Here is a 21099-nt window from a genome sequence, read left to right on the forward strand (position 1 = left end):
AATAGCAATGACTCACATGATATTAAGCCTCTTAATGAAAATGGATTACATTATTGTCTTTCACAAAATGGGAGGTTTAAAAAGCCAAGTTAATGTCTTCCAAATGTCAGTAACTGGAGACACTTTGGACCAAGAGTAAATTTTATAACTTTTCTGCAGATCTGTAAGACTAATTCCTCTTTACAATGAAAGGTATTGGATTATATGAAAAGTATTAGAAATTAGAAGCTATTTGAATTTAAATTTCATGAGAACAAGGTTAATTAATTAAAAATAATTAATTAAAAGTAATTTCACATTATGGAAATATTGTTTTCTCCTTACATACTTGAACTCTGACATGTTTGCATTGGCATCTTCCTGAGCACCTTTTCAATGGTAATTATATTACTGAAATCTCAAAAATGCCAAAACTCAGTGGAATAAAGGATCAGGCTCTAACCCTGGCTACTTTTGGCAAATTGCCTTGCAAAAGTGATTTAAAAAATGAAGTAGAGGTGAAAGTCAAGGTGATATCCAAGGTACAGACTCTAAGGCCTGGTATCTTAAAGTTTCAGCCTTTCATAAGTTATAGAAAATTTCAGTATTTATTTATTCCTAACTGGCAACAGAACTAAGGAGTATTTAAATTGTTGCTGAAGTACTTGTATGAACAGTGTTTGAATTGATTGATATATGTCTAGTGTGATGCTGTGAACCCTAATCATGTGCAGGACACATGGCAGGAGCAGCAGGGCCTTTTATGCTGTCACGAGTGTGTACTAACATGAATAATTTGATGTTTCTTCAGCAAAGGTAATTAAGCCTAATAACCTATAAATACAGAGTAATTGTTATCAATTGTGTTCATTTGTGTATATGGCATAATTTGATGAGTATTTTTGATTGATATTCCTGTGGCAACCTCCCTGTGCTGTGATCAGACTGGGATTTTCATATCTGCACTGTTTCATTTATTACTAACTAGTAATTTACCTCTAATAGCCTTTTTTTTTTTTTCCTTCTGTTCTCTCTCTCTCTCTCTTTTTTTTAATTAGAGGAGATCTTGAAGACTCACATTGCTCATTGGTGGTCTCCTGATGGCACCAGGCTGGCATATGCAACAATTAATGCCTCCAGAGTCCCCACCATGGAGATCCCCATATATACAGGCATCCTTTACCCTACTGTTAAAACATATCATTATCCAAAGGTAAGGGAAAGTAAAATAATCAGTCCTGCTGCTCTATCAAAAATTAGTAATTGTTTATTTCCAGTAGGCTCAGACAGGAGACTAATAATGCACAGTCATAAGCAATGAAAATAAACAGATCCAAGGGAAGATCAGCTGTTCCCCAGAGTCTGTGCTCTCCATCACTCTTTAGCTGCATTTGTAAAATTGAACTTTTCTGGTCCTGTAAGAATTAGTAACTCTACATACAGTGAAAATAAAATTTTAAAATCCTTGCATTTTGCACACACGAAAGCAATTGTCCATCCATGCTGGAGCAGATGGAAGTTGGATGGTGTCTGAGGGTTTGGAACTTCTATATTTCTATATTTGGATATGTTTCTATATTTAGATATGCTTCTATATTTAGATACATTTCTATATTTAGATATGCTTCTATATTTAGATACATTTCTATATTTAGATTATAGATGATAGATAAGTACACACATACATGCATATATTCTGTATTTAGATAGATTCTCTTTTGTATAGAAAGAAAATGTAGTATTTGGGCATCCTTAGAATATCCAGGATGGCCTAATATCAGAGGAGACATTGGTTTTAGAGATTTGCTGTGCCTGAAAGACAGAAAAGACTTCAGAGCAAATCTCCCCTTGACTGCAGAGTCCTGCAGTGGATGCACAGCACTGACACAGCTCTCTCCCAGCACAGACTCACTGCTGCTATTGCTGTATTTTCCTGATCTGAAGCAGCACAGGGGTGTCTGCTGCAGTCATTCCTTCTGGGTTTCTTGCTTTAAGCACTGATTGCCTAAGACCTCACATGCTGGTCCAAATTGAGCCATAATTTAGCAGGAGAGGTGCAGGTTTTGTGGAAATCACAATGGTTCAGTAGGGGATACCTTTTCCTACAGTACAAAATGAATCAGTATTTTACTATATCAACCATCATCCTTTTAGACAACCTTTTGTCAAAAGGTGCAGGAAATAGCAAAATTCCTAGTTGCCATGAAAAGTAGGATTTTTCACTAAGGTTAGAAGTGTCCTGAGTAAAATTGCCCTTTGTTTGTGCCTGCCAGCCTCTCCACACCTCTGTGCCACATCCCTGGATCTGCAGTCTCCCTGTGAAAGGCCACAGCAGTCCAGTCCACATCCCATCCAATGGGAATGCTTTTTATAGGCCATGGGGATACAATAAATCAAAACCATTCTGGGTTGTATATGATATGGTAATTTCTTCTTTTTTAAAATCCAGGCTGGAATGGAAAATCCAACAATTTCTTTGCATGTGATTGGTCTGAATGGACCCACTCATGATCTGGAAATGACTCCCCCGGATGATCAGAGAATGAGGTAGGTTCTTCCTCACACTTGAATGCTGACCCCAGTTCCCTTGGGGTATTAGATCAGAACCTTTTTTCAAGATCATTTTACAGTTTTTAACACTGGACTTTTCTCTGCTGCTATTAGAAAGTTCCATTTTGCATAGATCTGCTTTTTATTTCTTTTTTTCAAATTAATTTCCTTTTACCTGTATTTTATAGAACATTTTATTATAATTGGTTTACAATCAATAACTCTAAAAGAATCCAAATCTATTTTTGCAAAAGAAGATGTATTATCTGTGCTCAAACCAGATGGACATTTGCCTTTCAAAAATACAACTTCAGAGCTGTGTACAGCAGGAATTCAGGATCACAGTCTCCCCATCACAGTACCAGAATGCTGGCTCCTGAGCAATATAATTTCTCTTTGGTAGCATCCTCTGTAAACAGAGAGAGTCAGAAAGGTTTTAATTACAGCAATAACTTCCAGCTGCAGGATCCAAGTGTTGTTCATAAATTTGTTCTATATGGTTATTGCTGGCCGTAATTTATTTGGTTGCAATCAATATTGCAAAATGATACAAAATATATCATAATTAATTAGTGCCTGTATATTTCATCAAAACCATGGCAATTGCCATCTCTAGGGATGATAGAAGTAGTGCTGCCAGAGCAATAGGGGTGTATTTTCATTATGCATATATTTCCCTAAATGAGAAGATTAGTGTGATAGCATTTTATTAAAATAGGCAAGAGGGATGTGCTGTACATCCAGTAACAGAAGGGAGTTTCAAGAAAGCAGGGGAAGCTGGTGATAAGGATCTTCCAGCAGACACATCCTATCTGAAGCATTTCAGTGTGCTCAGTGCAGATGATATATGGACAGAGTGGTATTTCGTGTTCTTTTTATCTGGAGCAAAGTGATTTAGTACAATTAATAAATCTGATAATAAAGTAGAGATATGCCACAGCCTTTTTTCTTTCAAAGCTGAAAGGAGATAGAAATTTTCCACAGGAATTGGATATTTTTCAAGAAAAGAAACAAAACAATAAAAAAAACCCAAAACAATAAAAAAAACCAAAGCTGATTATGGGAAAACATACGTGGGGTAAAAGTGTAATGCTGATCACTTTTCCTTTCTAAGTACCTTTCATTCTGAACATTTTTGTCAAGTTCTCTCCAATGCCATGCTTTTCCATGAAAAAAAGAAAGGCAAGGGAAGGGGTTGAAATTGAAGCAGGGAAAGTAGTGTTGTAATATTTAGTGCCTGACAGACATTTTTTATTTTGGTGAAAACCACTGGACCTCTAGAGTTTCATCAGCAGATGGTCAGAATTGGACCATGACCCAACTTATTTCTTATATTTGCATCTCAGGTGGAAAATTGAGGGATGATATTATCTCCCTCAAGTGCAGAAATCATCACTGGCCCTCGCGTGGGCCAGAAACAAATAAATAATGGAAAAGCTCAGCCAGCTCCAGTGTGGATCTGAGGAGTTCTCTGTGCCCCAGGGACCATGGGCTGGGCTGCTGCCTGTCCCATGGCCTGTAACAAATCACTGTCTGCTCTTTGTGGTGGCTGTGGCTTTGTTACCATGGTCATACTGTAGGTATTCATGTTGTAGGGTCACACCTTGTGTTTGGGATTCCTGTGTCCAGGAGGCAGCTGTGGAAAGCTGGGGCAAGGGCAGGGTCCTGTGAGGATGCAGCACAATGACCTCAGTCTCAGATGATTGCAAACCAAACCAACAATGTCTTTCCTGGGATGTGGAAATCCATTGCAAAACTCAGGATGGCTTCACCCTTCCTGACAGGGCTCAGACAAGGTGTCCCTTCCCTTCTGCTCTGATGTGGATGTCTATAAACACCCTGGTCAAGGACCTGCTAGATTTCATTCTGTGGAGGAAACAGGCTCTCCCTTCAATCAGCTCCACATAAAATGTGGGACAGATCAGGGAGAGAGGGCTTGGGAATCACACTGATTTCCCATTTCTCTCCACTGGCTCTCAACCAGGGCAACTGCAGGAGCAGCAAATGTTTAAAATTAGCTGAGATGAATCACACCTTCTTGTCTCATTTTCCTCTGCAAAATTGGAACCATAAAACTTGGGTGTCCTGTAGCAGAGATGTGAAGGGAAGTAAATGAGATTAAAGACTCCACACTACTCAAAAACTAGAATAATGACTGTCCAGGTATCGGCAGTTATCTGTGGGCTGGGTTATCCATGGTCTTGATGGCCAGAAGAAGGTTTAGAGAGAAATTGAGACTCCATGTCCTTCTCTGGGCTGGTAGGGAAAGCCATGATTCTCCTAAAACAATCATTAAAAGTTCCTGAGAAAGAACTGCAGCTCCTGTGTTTAAACAGTGAAAGGGATGTAAAAAACTGAATATATGTCCTTGAAACTTTAAATTGGATTTATAGAAAAAATTCTCCAAGCCACAATAAGTCCTAAAATCGCATTCCTTTTCTGGAGAGACTGAATCTGCTCAGTTCATTTTGGAGAGAAAGAAGAGACAGTTATACAGTTTAATTTTGCTTTGCTGGTTTTTTCCTCTTAGGGCCTACACTGTTGCTGATAAAGAGTAAAATTACAAGTTTATTTCAGGCTCTAAATTTTCAGACTGCTGTTGTCTCACCTGGGCATATCCTTCTCCCCAATGCAGTGGATGCCAGCATTGAGGCCTTTTGTTCCTTTTTCCCACAGCCAATTTCAGGCACTAAATATTACTGAAAAGTACAAAATCAATTTCCAGCTTGTTATTTTTTTAGACAAACAGACCTTTGTGCTTTTGCCCTTTCTCTTCAGTATATGCAGGAGCTCTTGCCAGAACACAAAGGACTTTCCAGCAGCACAGCACTTTATTTCCAGTGAGAGCAACAATTCCTTATACATATTTTATAGCAAACAAATGAACTAATAATTTTTTATAGACTGTATGCTGCAAAAAATCCTACTTTAAGGATGCTTTGGCCTGCATGGCCCAGCAGTATATTATAACATCACCAGCTTTGGCAGTTCAGCCAGAGTTGTGCCCTACAAATGAAGCAGTGGAGCCCTGAAGTGCTGCAGAGGTGGACATTTGCTAGCACCATGCCCTGGCTCTGAGAAGGCAACCATCAGTGATTTTCTTCCTGTATTTTCCAGCCCAGCCTAAGTGGTTGCAGTCCCCACTATTGTAGGGGGTTTTTCATGAAGATACTGATTACAGGACTGTGCAGCCCACACCCATGATTTTCTCCAAGGATCATCACAACCTGGATATGTCCAGCAATGAGATGGTGTGGGGACTGTAGGAGGGTGGTTTTGCTCAGGCAAACTGTCTCTGCTGATGCCTTTATGGCAACCAGCTGCATCTGCTTTACAGAAACCCTGTGCCTCTCCAAACTCTATCCTTCTTACTCTGTGTCTTTTAATGCAACACTCCTGGGTACTTTGGTGGCATACTCAGAGGCCATCAACTTTTCATAAGCATAAAGACCCCAACCATTGATAGTGAGGGGTCTGAGTCAGCTCAGGTTAGAGTGCTCAGAATGGAAATGGTTTGCAATTTCTTTTCCACCTTTGTGTAAATTTGTAGCTCCAGGCAGTTCAATCCTTCTTGGAAGACAGAATAGCATGAAAGATTCTTTATCTCTGTATTCGTCTCTTCTTTGAAAATAACTTCCAGAAGTGGCAGATAAAACATCTGCACAGCCCTAAAAATGTCATTTTTAGGGGATGAAATCCATTCTTATAGCAGCCTAGAGACTGCCACTCTAGAGACATCAGGACATGATGTTCTTTAAAACCACAGCTCTCTCCTGGACTGTTTGCCTGCAGCAGCCCCCGCAAACAATGCTCTGCCATGTGGCAATTCATTAGTGTGGGAATTCCAACCACAGAAAGCTCTCAAAACCTTGTAAATGCAGGCTTAGATATAGACATGGGCACAGGGTTTGATTTAAGACCTTGGAGAAAGCTTCCAGGCTTAGAATAATAAGAATGTGAGTTTAAATAGAAAGACAGTAAGTTAGGTAATAGGAAGTTTTAAGGTTTTAAAGTTAAGATATAGAAGTAGTTATAAAGGTGATAAAAAGTTTCAGGTATAACAAGGTATAACAAGTAGTTTTATGTGTCATTATATGATTGGTTAAGAATATAACTTTGCACTGCAGCAAAGACATATAAAACAAAATAATTAGCTGTTGGTGTAAAAGTAGAAACATTCTTCTGTGGTATTAGTTTATTGGCTAATTAACCTTTAAAAAACCTTGTGACCTGTAGTCTTGTGTCCACTGACCAAGAACATCTGGTGAATAAGGTGAAGAAGTACTCACTCCTTCATGAGACTGTGGAAGAAGAAGAATAAATCATGCTTTAAAACATCTTTAAGCGGTCCCGTCTCTCTTGCAAAATCACGATAATTAGGATGGCAGCGTTGTGATCTGGTTTGTGTGTGTCTGTGTTTGCAGGGACTACTACATCACCATGGTGAAATGGGCCACCAGCACCAAGGTGGCAGTGAACTGGCTGAACAGGGCCCAGAACGTGTCCATCCTGACGCTCTGCGACGCCACCACGGGGGTCTGCACCAAGGTGGGGCAGATGTGCACAGCGCTCACTCGCCTTCAGCATTCATAACCCTCCCAGGGAGAAACTATTTAACTTATTTTAGGTGATGAGGAGTCAGCCAGAACACATTAATTTAGGCAGATGGAATATAAACAATGTTCACAATTTTTAATTATTTTTTTTACACCAAGAACACTGTGTGTGTTTGAGGGAGAGTGATTACCTATCCTGAAATACCTTTATCTACACACAAGCTCACGTACCTCAGCAATCTGCAACCTAAATATCTTTGCAAAATTCTACCTGCATTATATGTATTTAATGGCATTAAAACCAGCTCATGCTTATCTATACATACCTTAATTGTAGGTTATTAATCCCTTCTATTAATGCAATAATGCAAATGGTGCATTGATATAAGATCAGCAGATTCCATTAGCAGATTCCATCATTTAAACTGGAATGTGTTTCCACTGTATAAAATTGTTCTAATACAACTATCCCCTGAAAAAGGTGCTGCAATTCTGTGCATAGAGCATGGTGAGAAGTTTTTCTTTTTTAATAACTTTCATTTCAGCCTTTATTTATTTCTTAAAAAGATTTATTTCTTCGGGGAATAATTCATCCTGTGGATTTATCTGTTTTGTCTGTATACATAAAATGCTTTCTTGATCTAGTGAATGCTTATCCATCAGGGAGGAAAGTTAAGAAAAGCAGCCACTGGATTCCACTCCAGAGACACATATTTAAATATTTCCTTGTATTTCTGAACAACCTTTCAACTCAAATCCAATAGCTTCCTGCACTGATAGGCAAAATATAATATATGACAAGTATGGTATTAATGATCTGCTTGTATTTTAGAAACATGAAGATGAGAGCGATGCCTGGCTGCACAGACAGGTAAGAGTGATCTTCTCCTTGTGGTCAAGTTTTTGGTAGGATAATTGCTTCATTGAGTTTTTTCCCCAAAGAGAAAAACCGATTTCCAGATTTGAGAGAGATACTTGGAAGATGGCATGATCTGTATAACAGCAAAGAACTTCTCAGTAACAAACAAGCTCTTAGTAAAGATGCCATCCACTCTGGTAGGTGCCACAGTCCGTGGCCTGCAATTCACTTGTATTTAAAAGAGATGAAAAGCTGATGTGGGTGGAAAATCACCCACTGGCAATATCTGTATAGGAGTCATCAGCATCAGAGGCAATCCTTCATACCCTGTCCTTACACTGAGGATGACAGTTTAAATACTGTGGTGGCTGCTTTCTGGTCATTTCATTCAGAGACAAAATCATGCAGATAGAATGATGAGTCATTTAAATATCATATATAACACTTGCCCTGGAGTTCAGTTTGTGAAGAGACCTCAGATTAGATGAAGCTGTTCTTGAGAAAGAAGCTGTAATCTCGATTCAGCCACAACACTGAACTGCTTTTCAAGCCTTGTGAGAATGCCAGGCAGGGAGCAGCATGTCACAAAATACTTTGTTCAATATATTTTTCCAGGTCCAGATTTAAAGCATTTCAAATTTTTGTCACAGGCTGTTCAGAGGAGCCAAGAGCCTGTAGAAATGGCTCTACATCAGTTCACAGCAAGAACAATGCTCTCCTCTGCTCCAGTGGCTGTCCTGCAGCAGTGAGCTGTGTGTGATCCAGATGAAAATCAATTGTATGGGGAAATAGATTTTGTGCTCCAAGCATTTCAAATAATCCTTTTCTGATATAGAGTAAAAATGGTGCTGAAATATTCTTTGCATTCGTAAGGACTGTATTGGTTTGAGTAGGAAACAAAAGGTTAAAAGACAACCCAAATCAAGGGAAAATTAAATTGTCCAGATACTGTATATAAAAAAAATAAAAAATAAAAAAACCCAAACAAACGAACAACAAAACCTCAAACTTAACAGGCTTTATTTATTTTATAAGTTTGAAGCCAATAGCAGTAAAAATAATCCTTTCATTGCTATTTACTGCAGTATAGTAGAATTGTGTTTTATAGCATTAATACAGTACAGTGGAACTTGTGTTTTTACACTGCTGTGGTTATTTAGTCACCTACCACGTGGACAGGCATTAAAAGATGGTGCTGTATCCTCAATATCTGAAGTAAATGATCTGTCAGTCTAATGGGCCTGCTCCAGGGAAATACATTTTGTTTTACTGCATCTCCAAAAAGCACATACTTAGTTTGAGAGCACACACTTAGTTTGATACTAGTGAAGGATGTTCATTACAGCCAAATGTGTCAGACATCTCAGTGCTAAACTAAAATAACATGTTCTATGGACTTTGGAGACATTTGATAGCATCCTTCAAAAGCTTTTGTAGGATTCTGGAAAATTATATAGCTCTTTTGCCTCTATTTCTGACAACAAAATTACTTAAAATTCTAGTTTTGACTGAATATGATGACTGGGATAATTGTATTTTCTATATTTGCCTTTTATTCTATGACACATTAATCTAGATAACTGGAAAGGTATTTTCATGGCATGTGTGCCTGAGTATGAGGATGATGTGAAAATGTTAAATGCTAGTTTGGGTCCACTAGCCTCTTCAAGAAGGAGATGAGCTGCACATCAGGCAGCAGCTGAAGGAGCTCAGGAGTGTGGCTCCTTGGCTGAGACATTTTAATATAAGTATTTGTAAATGAGCCATGTGCCCTGTCCCCTCTGGAGACAGCCAGGGTGGTGGCAGTGGGGTCACACAGCCAAGGGACCCTGGATTCAGCACACCCCAAAGATCTCCTTTTGAGAAGTGTCCCAATTTTAAATCAGCAGAACCAAGGAATCCAACTGCTTTCCTTGTTCTTTAAAATACTCCTTCAAAATTCTCTGTATGCATGGTTTGAAAAGCGTGCATGGGTTTTACCTTTCCCTGGGAATTTAAGGGCATCCTCAGATAGGGACAAACAGTCAGCTGGGAGTAGGAGACAAGAAAATGCTCACCAGGGGCATGAAGGGGTCTCCAAGGATGACAGGACTGACTTTTTTCAGCTGTCTGAAATCCTGGGAGTTCTGAGATAAGGCATACAAGCCATGAATTTGAATTCTGTTGTTGTAGTGGTTTGGTGACTCAGTGGCATTTAAAATCTGTGTATGGAAGGTCATAGTAAACAATATCAAGTTTCCTTCTGGGCTTAAGTTCATGAATACATTTTATGCAAGTCCAAAATCTTTGGAGAGCCTCTCTCCAATACAGGCAAAGAGAAATAATGCAGCCACTCCCTGTGCAGCTACAAAATAGGATAAACTACTTAAAGTATAAGGAGGAATACACAGTATTTACACAAGATTTGCTAGAAATTCTCTGTCACTCTTTGTCAGATGAAGTGGCACATGTTCATTAAAACTGTCCAGGGACTCTGGAAGTTTATACTTCTTTTATTTCTGTACTTGCTTGTGCACTTCTGAGCACAAGAGCCAGACTGAACTTCACTCATACTTTTGCTTGAGCACACAAACTGTTTGAAATACTAATTATAGCTGTAAGTAACTTTGTTTCAATTTTTTCGTGAAGGAGCCATTTTCCAATAGTGCTGGGATGGTCATATACAGGCAGTGAGTCAGCAAGGGAGAAATCAGGCAATTTCTGAGCACCTGCTGAAGATAAACTTTACTGGCATTTTAATTGGATTATTTATTTAATTGTGAATGTGGCCTGAAAAAAAATTTAATTATAAACCAGGGTGTAATTGCAACTCCACCAAAGGCTGCAGTCTTTGACATTGACTTTGGCAGGACCAGGAGATTACCATAAAATTGTTTAGAGACCTGTAACCTTCAAAACTGCCTGCATGGGCTGGCTGCCCACCCCTGATAACAGCTTCTTTGGGTTGCAGTTTTCTTTCCAGTCCTCCTATTTCCCCAGTGTTTCAGATGGCCTCAGTGGGAAGCTAAAGACTCACTCTCTTAAAAGGTGGAGATGTTGAAAACCTGGCACCATTTTTCTTTTACTGCTCCCTGGCTTTAATCCTGCATGATAACCCAGTAATGATTCTTGCATGTAGTTAATAGGAGATGTGACACGAGTTTTAAAATGAAAACAGAGTTCAGAGGAACTTACAAACAGTACCCACTTTTTCACTCTGTAAAGCCCCTCTGCAAGGCAATTACCCCATAACTGACCTAATTCTGGCCTAAAGAAAAGGATGCAGCAGGAATAGGACCCAGAGTTCCGTAACTCCAATACCCAAATTCCTCTACCAGAGACAAAAAAGCAGCTCCTGGCTGCAAACAATCTTTCTGGGGTGCTTAAATGAAGAGTTCCCATCTCACCAGTGGAGGGGATCTGTACCCAGACACATGGGAACCTCCCCAGTTGTTGACCCCGATTTTGGTGCAGCTGTCCTGGCTTCAGAGTTGGCCCAGCCACAGATGAGGATGAGGACAGGGATGAGGATGAAGCTCAGCATTGCCCCAGGGGCTGAGTGTGCCAAGAGATGGAAAGAGATCCCCCTGTGCCCTAAAGAGGAGGTGACTGCCTTGTCCTGGTGGAGTCAATGCAGACTGGCTGTTTTCTTTGCAGGACATAAACAAAGTTCTTACCAATATGCAAGGAATTAAAAGAATTCATGTCACACCTACTTGTTTATCAGAGCTAGGGGCCTGTGACATGGGCAGTATTGGGGTATTTCATTGAAGGAATAATTGCCAACACAGCAAAATCATTAATTCTTGGAACTGGGCAAAGGTGGTTTAGACAGAGAGGGCAAGAGACTGCTGAGGAGGGGAAAACACATCAGAGAATCAATTGGAAAAGATTCAGTTATTCAGATTAATTAGTTTCCTTTTTAAAACCTGAGGATGGACTAGCAAATCATAATTCTTATTAACTGTCTTATTAACTGTCACTCAGTAATAAAGCCAATATGCAAAGAATCTACCTCACCACTGATTTCTGTGAGGAAATGTGTGGAGTCCAGCCAAGAGCATGTGAGGCACTGTAGAAGAACAGGAGGCTGGGAGTGTGTTGAGCACAGACAAACCAGTTTGGAGCTGCAGTGTGTGGTGCTGAAATATGATGATTGTTTTGCCCATGTTAATGTGGGGGTGGTTTTTGGTGGAGCTATACTTCTGCGTCCACTAATCTTTCAAAAATTCCAACTCACCATAAATCAGATAATTTCTCTTTCAAACATTTGTCCTGGTGCATGTTTGATCATGCAGATCCCCAAGGTCAGAGACACTTGTGCAATCCCCACTATCCTGTACATACTTTACCTTCTCTTGTTTTAGCAGAGGAGTCTTCCTCAGGTGGCTGGAGATCCAGTGATTCTCAATGATCCCTCTCCAAAAACAATTGAATTCACTCTACCTTTTTTCTTTTGAATTTTTATTTTTTGCAAGAGGAGGACTTTGTGCTCCTCTCTAGGATCTACAGAAGCTTAGACTGCGTTTAGCATTGTCCCCTCACCCATCCAAACTTGGCATAAGCCCCTCAGGCACTCCTTGTTTTTTTGTCCTGACCATTTGCAGAGTTGAGTTGTGCAGCTCTGAGCTCCAGCATTGAACCCTCCAGGAGGTTCAGAGCTCTCCAGCAGCCTCCCATTACCTTCTGTTTTCCAATAGAGCTGAAGTATTTGGTGGCATAATTTTCTCATATTTCACTATCATCAAATAGATTACAGAATTTGAGACTATATCCATATTGTTTAAAATGTATTAATGAAACATGAATCTGTTCAAACCCTTTTTGCACCTACTGATACCAGCTGTGTTCACAAATAATCTGTGGCAAAAACTTCCAAACATCCCATACCTGCTGCTATAGTTAAAGTTTTGTATTTTGGTAGCACTGAACTGATGTATTCTTCTCAAGGAGGCTGCTCTGTTTATTATTGTGGGATTCAGTCAATAGTTGACAAAAGGCTTGGACAGTTCCTATCACGTGCAGACAACTGTAATTATGTGCTAGTGTAGCTCCCTAGATTATCAAATCCTGTTCCAAGAGAATTTCAGTCTGTGTCCCTATTTACCACCTGGGTAAATCATCATCTCTGTCACAGAGTTCTGACTGTGCTCATGTGTTGCCCTTGCAGCAGTGGAACATGCAAACAGACTGTCCTGTATCATCAGCCCAGAGCTAAAACCTCACACCTGTCACCTGTGCCATGAACCTGCTTCCCCTGTGGCTCTGAATGAACCTCAAACTCATCAGCACAATGCCTGCTCTCACTGGCAGAGATGAATTGCTGGAATGTACATTGCAGGAGGCACAGATATAGAAATGGAGGGTGAACTCATTGCTACCTACCTCAGGAAAGGAAAACCTGTCGAGCAGAAGGTTTGCCTGAGCTATCACAGTCATTATTCAATGAGGTTTCTCCTGTCATGAAAGACATTTGGAAATAATATAGAGTTTCATGTTTCAGATTCCAGAACAATGTCAGAAATAAATGAAACCATTATTTCATAGAGCTGCAACAAGCTGCAAATGGGCACATTTTTAAATACACTGAAAACCTAAGCAGGGGAGAATAAAAGGCAAAAAGAACAGTTTGAACACCTAATAGAGCACTGACAAATCTGATAAATAGCAGAAAAGAATTAATCAGTAAAGAGCAAAGTAGCAAAGGAACATAGAGTAAGAATAATGTGTGAGCTTACGGGAAATAAAAATGTTTATTCCTTTGCTGTGCCATAAGTCTCCCTGTACAATCAGGTTCCTGCTGGTTCAGTGTGGTGTCTTGGCATGTGCCAAGCAGAAAGTCAAGGGGTTTGATTAACACTGAGCTGCAGAGGACCCAGAAGAGGCTGGCAACAATCTCCTTGTTGATTGCCCTGGATAAAGAAGGGTTCACAAAGCCCAGCCAAGGAAGGGCTCATCCAGCCACAGAAAATCCTGCTATCACTGGACACCTCCAGCAGAGGTTCAGCTTATGATTCACTCCCAGCTAGCTGAGATTTATTTATTTAGCTTCATGTAGCCAGTCCTGTTGGCACAGTGCTCTTGTGTCCCACCACATGGACCATCTTTCTGCCTTCTCTGGTAATCTGCTGCTCAACCACTTCATGTAGCAGAGATTTCTCATGTGTCTCAGGGTTCTTGTACACAAAAAGAAGACTCCCTGCCAGGAGATGCTTGCTTGCCACATGTGGTGTTTGATTTTCCTTCTGCTGAGTCTCTTCTATCTCTGGGTGAAAGTTCCAGTCACCCAATAAAAGTCAATCACCACGTTCACCCGGGAGCTCTGTGTCAAGGAGAGTTCTGCAGGAGATCCTCTCCATAAATAATTCAGTGAGATCAGCATTTGTAAGACAGTAGAGAAAGGCAGCAGTTAGATGTTGTTCAGTTGTGCTTCCTCCAGGACAGGAACAGAGAGGTTCTTCCAGCAGGGTAAGCAGGGTTTGTCACAGTGGTTCTAAAGGCTCCAAGTGCAGTCAGCTGTATATGTGCACTTTTTGCAAATGGGAATTGACTTTATAGCCAAGGAACTCGCCTTGCTGCCTGTCCTCCCACAGCTGAAAGGTGTCTGCTTTCCCAGGAGCAAGAAGCAATAATGCTCAAAACCTCCTCCAGTTTTCAGTGGGCTCTTTCTTTGCCCCAGGTTGCTGTCCAAGAGCACTTTGTATTTTGCTGTGAATTAGTTTTACAGGGCATGGGAGTGCTGAGCAATTCCAAGTAAAACCTAATGAACCCTTTAATTTTGCTGCTTTTACAGAATGAAGAGCCCATTTTTTCCAGGGACGGTCGGAAGTTTTTCTTTGTCCGGGCCATTCCTCAGGGAGGACGTGGGCATTTCTACCACATCGCCATGTCATCATCACAGGTGACTCTCTGCTGCCACGGCCCTGGGTCTCACCTGAGCCAGACAGCAACAAAAAGTGGTGTCTGTGCTTGTAGCAGCGAGGTGGGGAGGTGCAGATGTAAAAAAGCGTTCATAAAACACCTCCAGTGATGCTTTATTTGGGCATAAGATAATGTCGATTTCCAAATTAAATACTTCGAAGGAGAAGGTCAGTCGATGGTCTCTTTCCAGACATTATTATTGTTTTGGTTTGTTTTTTTTTAATGCCACCTTAGTTGTAGATAGTAAATCTTCACCCTGCCATAAAGGATTAAATAGAAGCATGTGGGCACGCTGGATTAGAGGAAGGGGTTTGAAGTTGCTCTGTGCTGAATTCACCTCAATATCTTCAGTTCAGTCATGGTTAAGATGATTCTGGCTCTGTCATTTCTATGCCTGCAGATTCACAGAAATGTTAGGTGCAGGGGTGGAAGTTGCAGATGTTTGGTTTATTTTTCATGGGCAATGGAGCCAGAAGAGCTCCCTTTTCAGGACTTTTAACAACAAAGAAATTACTTCTCCTTTCTTTCTGGCAGCCCAACAGTAGCAATGACGATTTACAGGCCATCACATCTGGAGACTGGGATGTGACAAAGATACTGGCATATGATGAAAAGAGGCAGAAAATGTAAGTAAACATTGACAAATCAGACTTCCTCTGTTTAGCCCTGGGCTCTGGGACAGTTACAAAGATGTGTGAATGCACCAAAACCTGTGAGCATGAGGAGGTGAGGATAAGAAAGCAGGAGAAGCTGTGTCCATTTTGGCTCAACCTCTCACACCATTACACATACCTTGTGTTATTTTGATTAATCTGTACGGTTCAAATCTCTCTTTCTACGACTATAAAATAAATTTTTGCAGAAGAGTAATTTCTCCTGCTGCAACTTTTGATATTAGCCGCTGTAGAAAAGAAGACTGTTTTCATCAACCACCTAGTCAGTTCTGGAAAGAATCCTTTGTAGACCAGCAAAAATAGTAATGCAATGGAAAAAAAAAATCTTTAGTTAAAGTTAGAAAAAAAATAAAAGAAGAACAGGGAAAACTAGCCCACCCTTCTTCACACTTGCTCTTTATGCTTGTAAAATAAATTCTGTAAACATTCAGTTTTTCATATAGACTTCAAGAAATTACATAAGAAAATACTTAAACAGCTTTTTGGAATCAAATAACAAATTTTTCGCATGGGTACATGGTTCTCACCTCTCAGTTACTTCAGGTCACTGAACAGTTGAGTAAATAGTCTCTGGAATACAACAAATTTTGAGTGATCATTAAGAGCACAATGCTTCTTAAAGATTTTGGATGCTCTCAATTACCAATAACCTCAGAACAATACAAAAACATAGAAACATAAATCACAGAATGGCTGGAAGAGAAAAATCATCCAGTTCCAGCTCCCTGCCATGAATCTTGAGGTAAAAAAGTGGATATCTTCCACTTAATCCCTTGATCATTTTTGATCCATGGACAGGACCAGTGTAGGACCCAAGGTTTTCCATGATTGTTTTAATTGCAGTGCAGTCTGCAAGGTGCTTTCTTGAGCCTCTCAGCCATGTATCCCTCTGCATCTTTTTCTAATTCAGTTTAAACTTCCCTTGCTTTTACAAGATCATGAAAATGGCAATGTGAGTGATGATGTTGTTGCATGAGATACTTCTAAACGCCCTTCTAATGGTGCAATTCACTTTTGTTTTTCCCCTCCAGTTATTTCCATAGCACAGAAGATTCACCAAGAAGGAGACATTTATACAGGTATGTGCTTTAATAACCCCATATATAGAATTTCCCACTTCTTCAATTTTATATGAATGATCAGCAGTTGCAGTAGAAGCAGTTCCTTCAGGTTTTTTTTCTTTAATGGCATTACAAGATCTTTCAATATGTGACTGGAAAAGACAGAACAGTGCAACCACTACGAAAAAAAATACTTCACACTTGAAAATGTTTTCTATTTAGCAATTTTCTCATATTAATGTAAATTTTAAATTTGTCTCAAGATTGACTGTCAAAAACTTTCCAACAGAACTGCTTAGCACTTGAGGGAATTCAGAAATACATGGTATAAACTGTCAGAAATACATGGTATAAACTCATGCTATAAACTGTCTATACTTTCCAATAGAAGTTTTGAGAAATTAGATAGTAGTTTGCCTCTTCATGCAACTGAAAAGAATTAACAATATTTTATGTTTACAAGCCTTTTTCTGCAGTTCCAGAAGATTTCAGCATCATCCCTAATTGTATGATGAATAAAAGCATTACAGCAAGCCATCGTTAGTGCTGCTATTGTGAAATATTTTGGAAGCTGATTACAAAGGGGAGGAAACATAAACTTTTAAATTCACACTTCAGAATCATTATTCCATTTGCCCTATTTTTCTTCTGTCACCCTGCTGCCACCACATCTGCAGTGAAGGGCAGATCTGGTGAAGGCATCAGTGGATAAGGGACAGTCAGTACATTTTCCATCTCTCACATGACATCATACCTTTTTTTTCCTCAGTGGGAAGGAAACTGGAGCAAAGTAAGTTACCTGTGATTGAATAATTTTTTTTTTTTTTTTGAGACCTATATGCCTGCTCACTGCACTCCACAGTTTTTTGAGAGTGTTTATTTCCTTGAAGAAAAATTTAAAATTTATATTAACCCTTCATTTTTCTTGAAATGAGAAGAAAACTTCACTTTAAAAATGGAGTCCAGGCACAGTTCAAGAGCTGCTGGCATGAGTGAAAATGCTCCCCACTCTTCCTTGTTGGCATCCATCTCACCCTGGTGCCTCATCAGCCTCATCTCCCCACACAAACAGAGAAAGAGCAGATGAAGACCTGTTTAGGTTTTTTTTTTTCCCCCCACCTTTTTGTGTTTGATTTGGTAGATTTAATTAGGATTGTAATCAGAGATAAAATCTGAGCCTAAACAAGAGCCCATGATCTACTCATTTCAGCCTCTGTGATCCTAAGAAGGTTGCTCAGCCTAATCTCCTGAAATGGTAGCGAAAAACACTCATCTGCTTTACAGCAGAAAATTTGGACTGATTTCTTGGTTAATATCCTTGAAGTTTCAAAATGCTATAGTAGGGCAAAATGCTATCTATTAATTTTTGCTAATAATTTTTAATTCCTCAACATTCATTGGACTCTTAGCAGCAAACATGTGAGCAAATGGACAGACCACATTACACTCAGCAACAGATCCCTAAATACAATCTTTCCTTTCTACTTGGGGGTTTTCAGAGCATCTATTTAAACATGTCAAAAGGTCTTTGCCCTCTGAGGCATCAGCTAGCAAATCAGACTAGTGATGCAACCAATAAGAAACTTAGAGAAAGCAATTCCAGCTTTTTATTGTTATAATATAAATAAGTGTTGAAAAGTTGCTCCTTTGTTTCATGCCTTCATCCACCTAATTATTACTTCCTCTTGTGTAATTGCAAGCATCAATTTTTTAAAAAAAAAACCTGTACCTTCCTTCATAACCACCTGACCTTGCAAAATGACATCAGTACCCATTTATATATTCTCTATTCAAGCAGAAGGGAAAAAAAAAAATTACTGCTATTTAAACTCAACCAAATGGAAATACTTTGTCTCTTACTAATGTTGGACACATTAGATTTATATTCTTGTTCTAAAGAAAGGTTCAAGTAATGTTGCTTTCAAATAACATTTGCTCAGTGACCTTCATGGAATTGTATTAACTTTTTCAGTGCAAGCACAAATGGGAACTTCAACAGGAGGTGCCTGTCCTGTGATCTGATTGAAAACTGCACTTACTTCAGTGCATCCTTCAGCCACAATCTGGAATACTTCCTCCTGACATGTGAAGGTATGTGTTGGGCTCTGTTACTGCAGCTGTGCCTCAGGGGCAGGATTTTGGGCCAGCACTGATATCTCCAGACATCCTGTCTGTGGTCAGCTTTGAAAGACTGGCCATGAATGTCTGCTTTACTCTTAAATGAGTAAATGAATAAAGCTTTACTCTTAACATTTTTTTTTTCTTTTGTATTTTTACTCATAGCTAGAAAGCAAATGTTTACAACCTTTTTCTGTGCATTCCTGCACTGAAGGTAGAGGTAGATTCCTCTAGCCACCACAAGCAAACTTAAAGGGAAGTAACAGCAAAACCTGAAGGATAAAATACATCAGAAAATTTATGAGAGAGGAGCCAGCAAGGTGGGGTTGACTGTGGGTGACTGGGACTAAGTTCCAGATACATCAGCCAATACTGTGGACAGTGATTTAAAGTGAGTTACAATGAGAAGAAAATTTGCCAAGAAAAGGCAGCTTACAGAAAAGTGCTTAATGGACAATGTGAGTACAGAATATCTGCTGCTTCCCTGCTCATTCAGCATGGATCTACTTTAACTTGGCATAATCAGTAGGTCCAACAGGGATTTTCTGTTTTGAAAATGCCTGAGAGTATCCAAGGGGCTAAAGATGCATTTCAGGAGAGCAGTCATTGAAGTTTTCTCCAGCTCTGTTAAGACTAAACACAGAACTCCACAAAACTTAATCCTATATTATTTAATTCTGCTTAATTATCCAAAATTGCACACAAAATGCATGCACACCAGTCATCTGCTCCTAGGAGTGAAGCTGCTCAAATGGCTGCGTGTCCTCTGAAAAAAAAATGCTTGAAAAGCATCAAGCAAACAAAAAATTCCTTATTTTTGACAACTCAGGAGAGAAGTGAGGAGGCTTTGAGGGGATATTAGGAAGGAATTCTTTATTGTGAGTGTGATGATGCCCTGGCACAGGTTGCCCAGGAAAGTTAGGGATGCCCCTGGATCCCTGGAAGTGTTGAAGGCCAGGTTGGATGGGGGTCTGAGCAAGCTGGGATAGTGGTGCCCATGGCAGGGGGACATCAGGAGTCTCTGTGCTGATGCAGGGGCTGCCCCTTCTCTGACTGCCACTAACTGTTTGTGGGGAACACCAAGGGTAAGGACAGAATATGTGAGATGGTAAAATGGGAAATAATCAAGATAAAATGGAGAAGTAGAATGATTACCATAGTATAAAGTAAAATACCTGCACTGGGACAATTGTAAAATCATGGTTTTTTTCCCCTGGAAGGGAATGATAGGCTGTGTGTCAGGCATTTAGAGTTATTAAAAAAAAAAAAAAAATCTGGCAAAACAGTACAGAAAAATAGCATTAACAGGGCAATAAACTAATTATTTTAATGGATTAATTAACTTAATGGACTTACCTGTAAATCTGAATTTATAGGTATGGCAGACAAATGCAAAGAAGTGTCATTTGTCAATAAACATTCAATTCTGTAGTAAATATTATGTTTACAAAGTTCCTTTAAATGAAAAACCTTGTTTGTTTTTCTTCTTGTTGTCATTTCAAGAACAGCTGTCAGGAGCTACCAGAGACAGCATCCATTTCCTTTGCACCAATTATTTTACTGCAGTTAGAAGCATTTGTGAATAACAAGATTAAGTTTTGTAAAGGGCCTTATCAACAGTTATGAGGTGATTTGGTTTTGATTACATTATATCTCATCCACAAAAACCTGCAGTGATACCTGAAGAGATTAATGAGTTTTATTTGTGTGTACATTATTCCAGTACACAAGAATATAATTTTGCATAATAAACTATGGGCCTGATTCTCAGCTGCTGCAAACAATAACTCAATTATAAGGTCATTAGGGTTAAATATATTTACATCTGCTGAATATATCTGAATTTTCATTATTCAAGACTAAATTCTCAAATTTCACAAACACAGCACAGCTGCACCTGTGGAGCTCATCTCAGTGTCTCCATTCAGATGCCTTTAGAAATAATATGCATACATGAGAAAATAGAGAAATCTTTGTAGAATTTCCATTTTCACTGATTTTATAAAAATATTTCATTTGGTGGAGTTATTCCTTATTTACACCACTGAGAAGTCTTTCAACCTATTAGCTTTCAAGCAGTTTTCAGGAACCACATTTCTTTTTGGCATTTTTTCTCCAGGATCCATCTAACTTGAGATGGATGTGCTATGGGTGCACTTGCAGCAGGGACAGCTCCCTTTGGTTCCTGTTGCAGCTGATGTGAGCCAGGACAGTGGAAACCTCTGTTCTGGATGAAGTACAGATTGCTGGATAAAAATGTCATCCTGTCAGACTTTGGTCAGATAAACAGGTGTTGTGGTTTCATGGAGAATCACCTGGATCCACTAAGGGGACAATTCCTTTTCCACAGCTCCTCAGACCACAGCTTGGCCATGCCTCAGCTCCTCAGGGTGTTGGGTTAT

At 39.6% G+C, this 21099-nt stretch overlaps 1 protein-coding gene across 1 annotated transcript in view; it reads left to right on the top strand.

Annotated features, from left to right (window-relative positions):
• Nucleotides 1–21099, top strand: part of DPP6 (dipeptidyl peptidase like 6) — a 404285-nt gene that overhangs the window by 350471 nt on the left and 32715 nt on the right. The window contains exons 9-16 of the mRNA XM_058833198.1: nt 1038–1192; nt 2429–2526; nt 6954–7077; nt 7918–7956; nt 14717–14824; nt 15379–15470; nt 16550–16597; nt 18552–18670. Of these exons, the coding sequence (XP_058689181.1) occupies nt 1038–1192; nt 2429–2526; nt 6954–7077; nt 7918–7956; nt 14717–14824; nt 15379–15470; nt 16550–16597; nt 18552–18670 (783 nt within the window). The remainder of the gene's footprint in view (nt 1–1037; nt 1193–2428; nt 2527–6953; nt 7078–7917; nt 7957–14716; nt 14825–15378; nt 15471–16549; nt 16598–18551; nt 18671–21099) is intronic.

The sequence above is a fragment of the Poecile atricapillus genome, chromosome 2 (genome assembly GCF_030490865.1).
Source record: "Poecile atricapillus isolate bPoeAtr1 chromosome 2, bPoeAtr1.hap1, whole genome shotgun sequence".
Taxonomy (NCBI): domain Eukaryota; kingdom Metazoa; phylum Chordata; class Aves; order Passeriformes; family Paridae; genus Poecile; species Poecile atricapillus.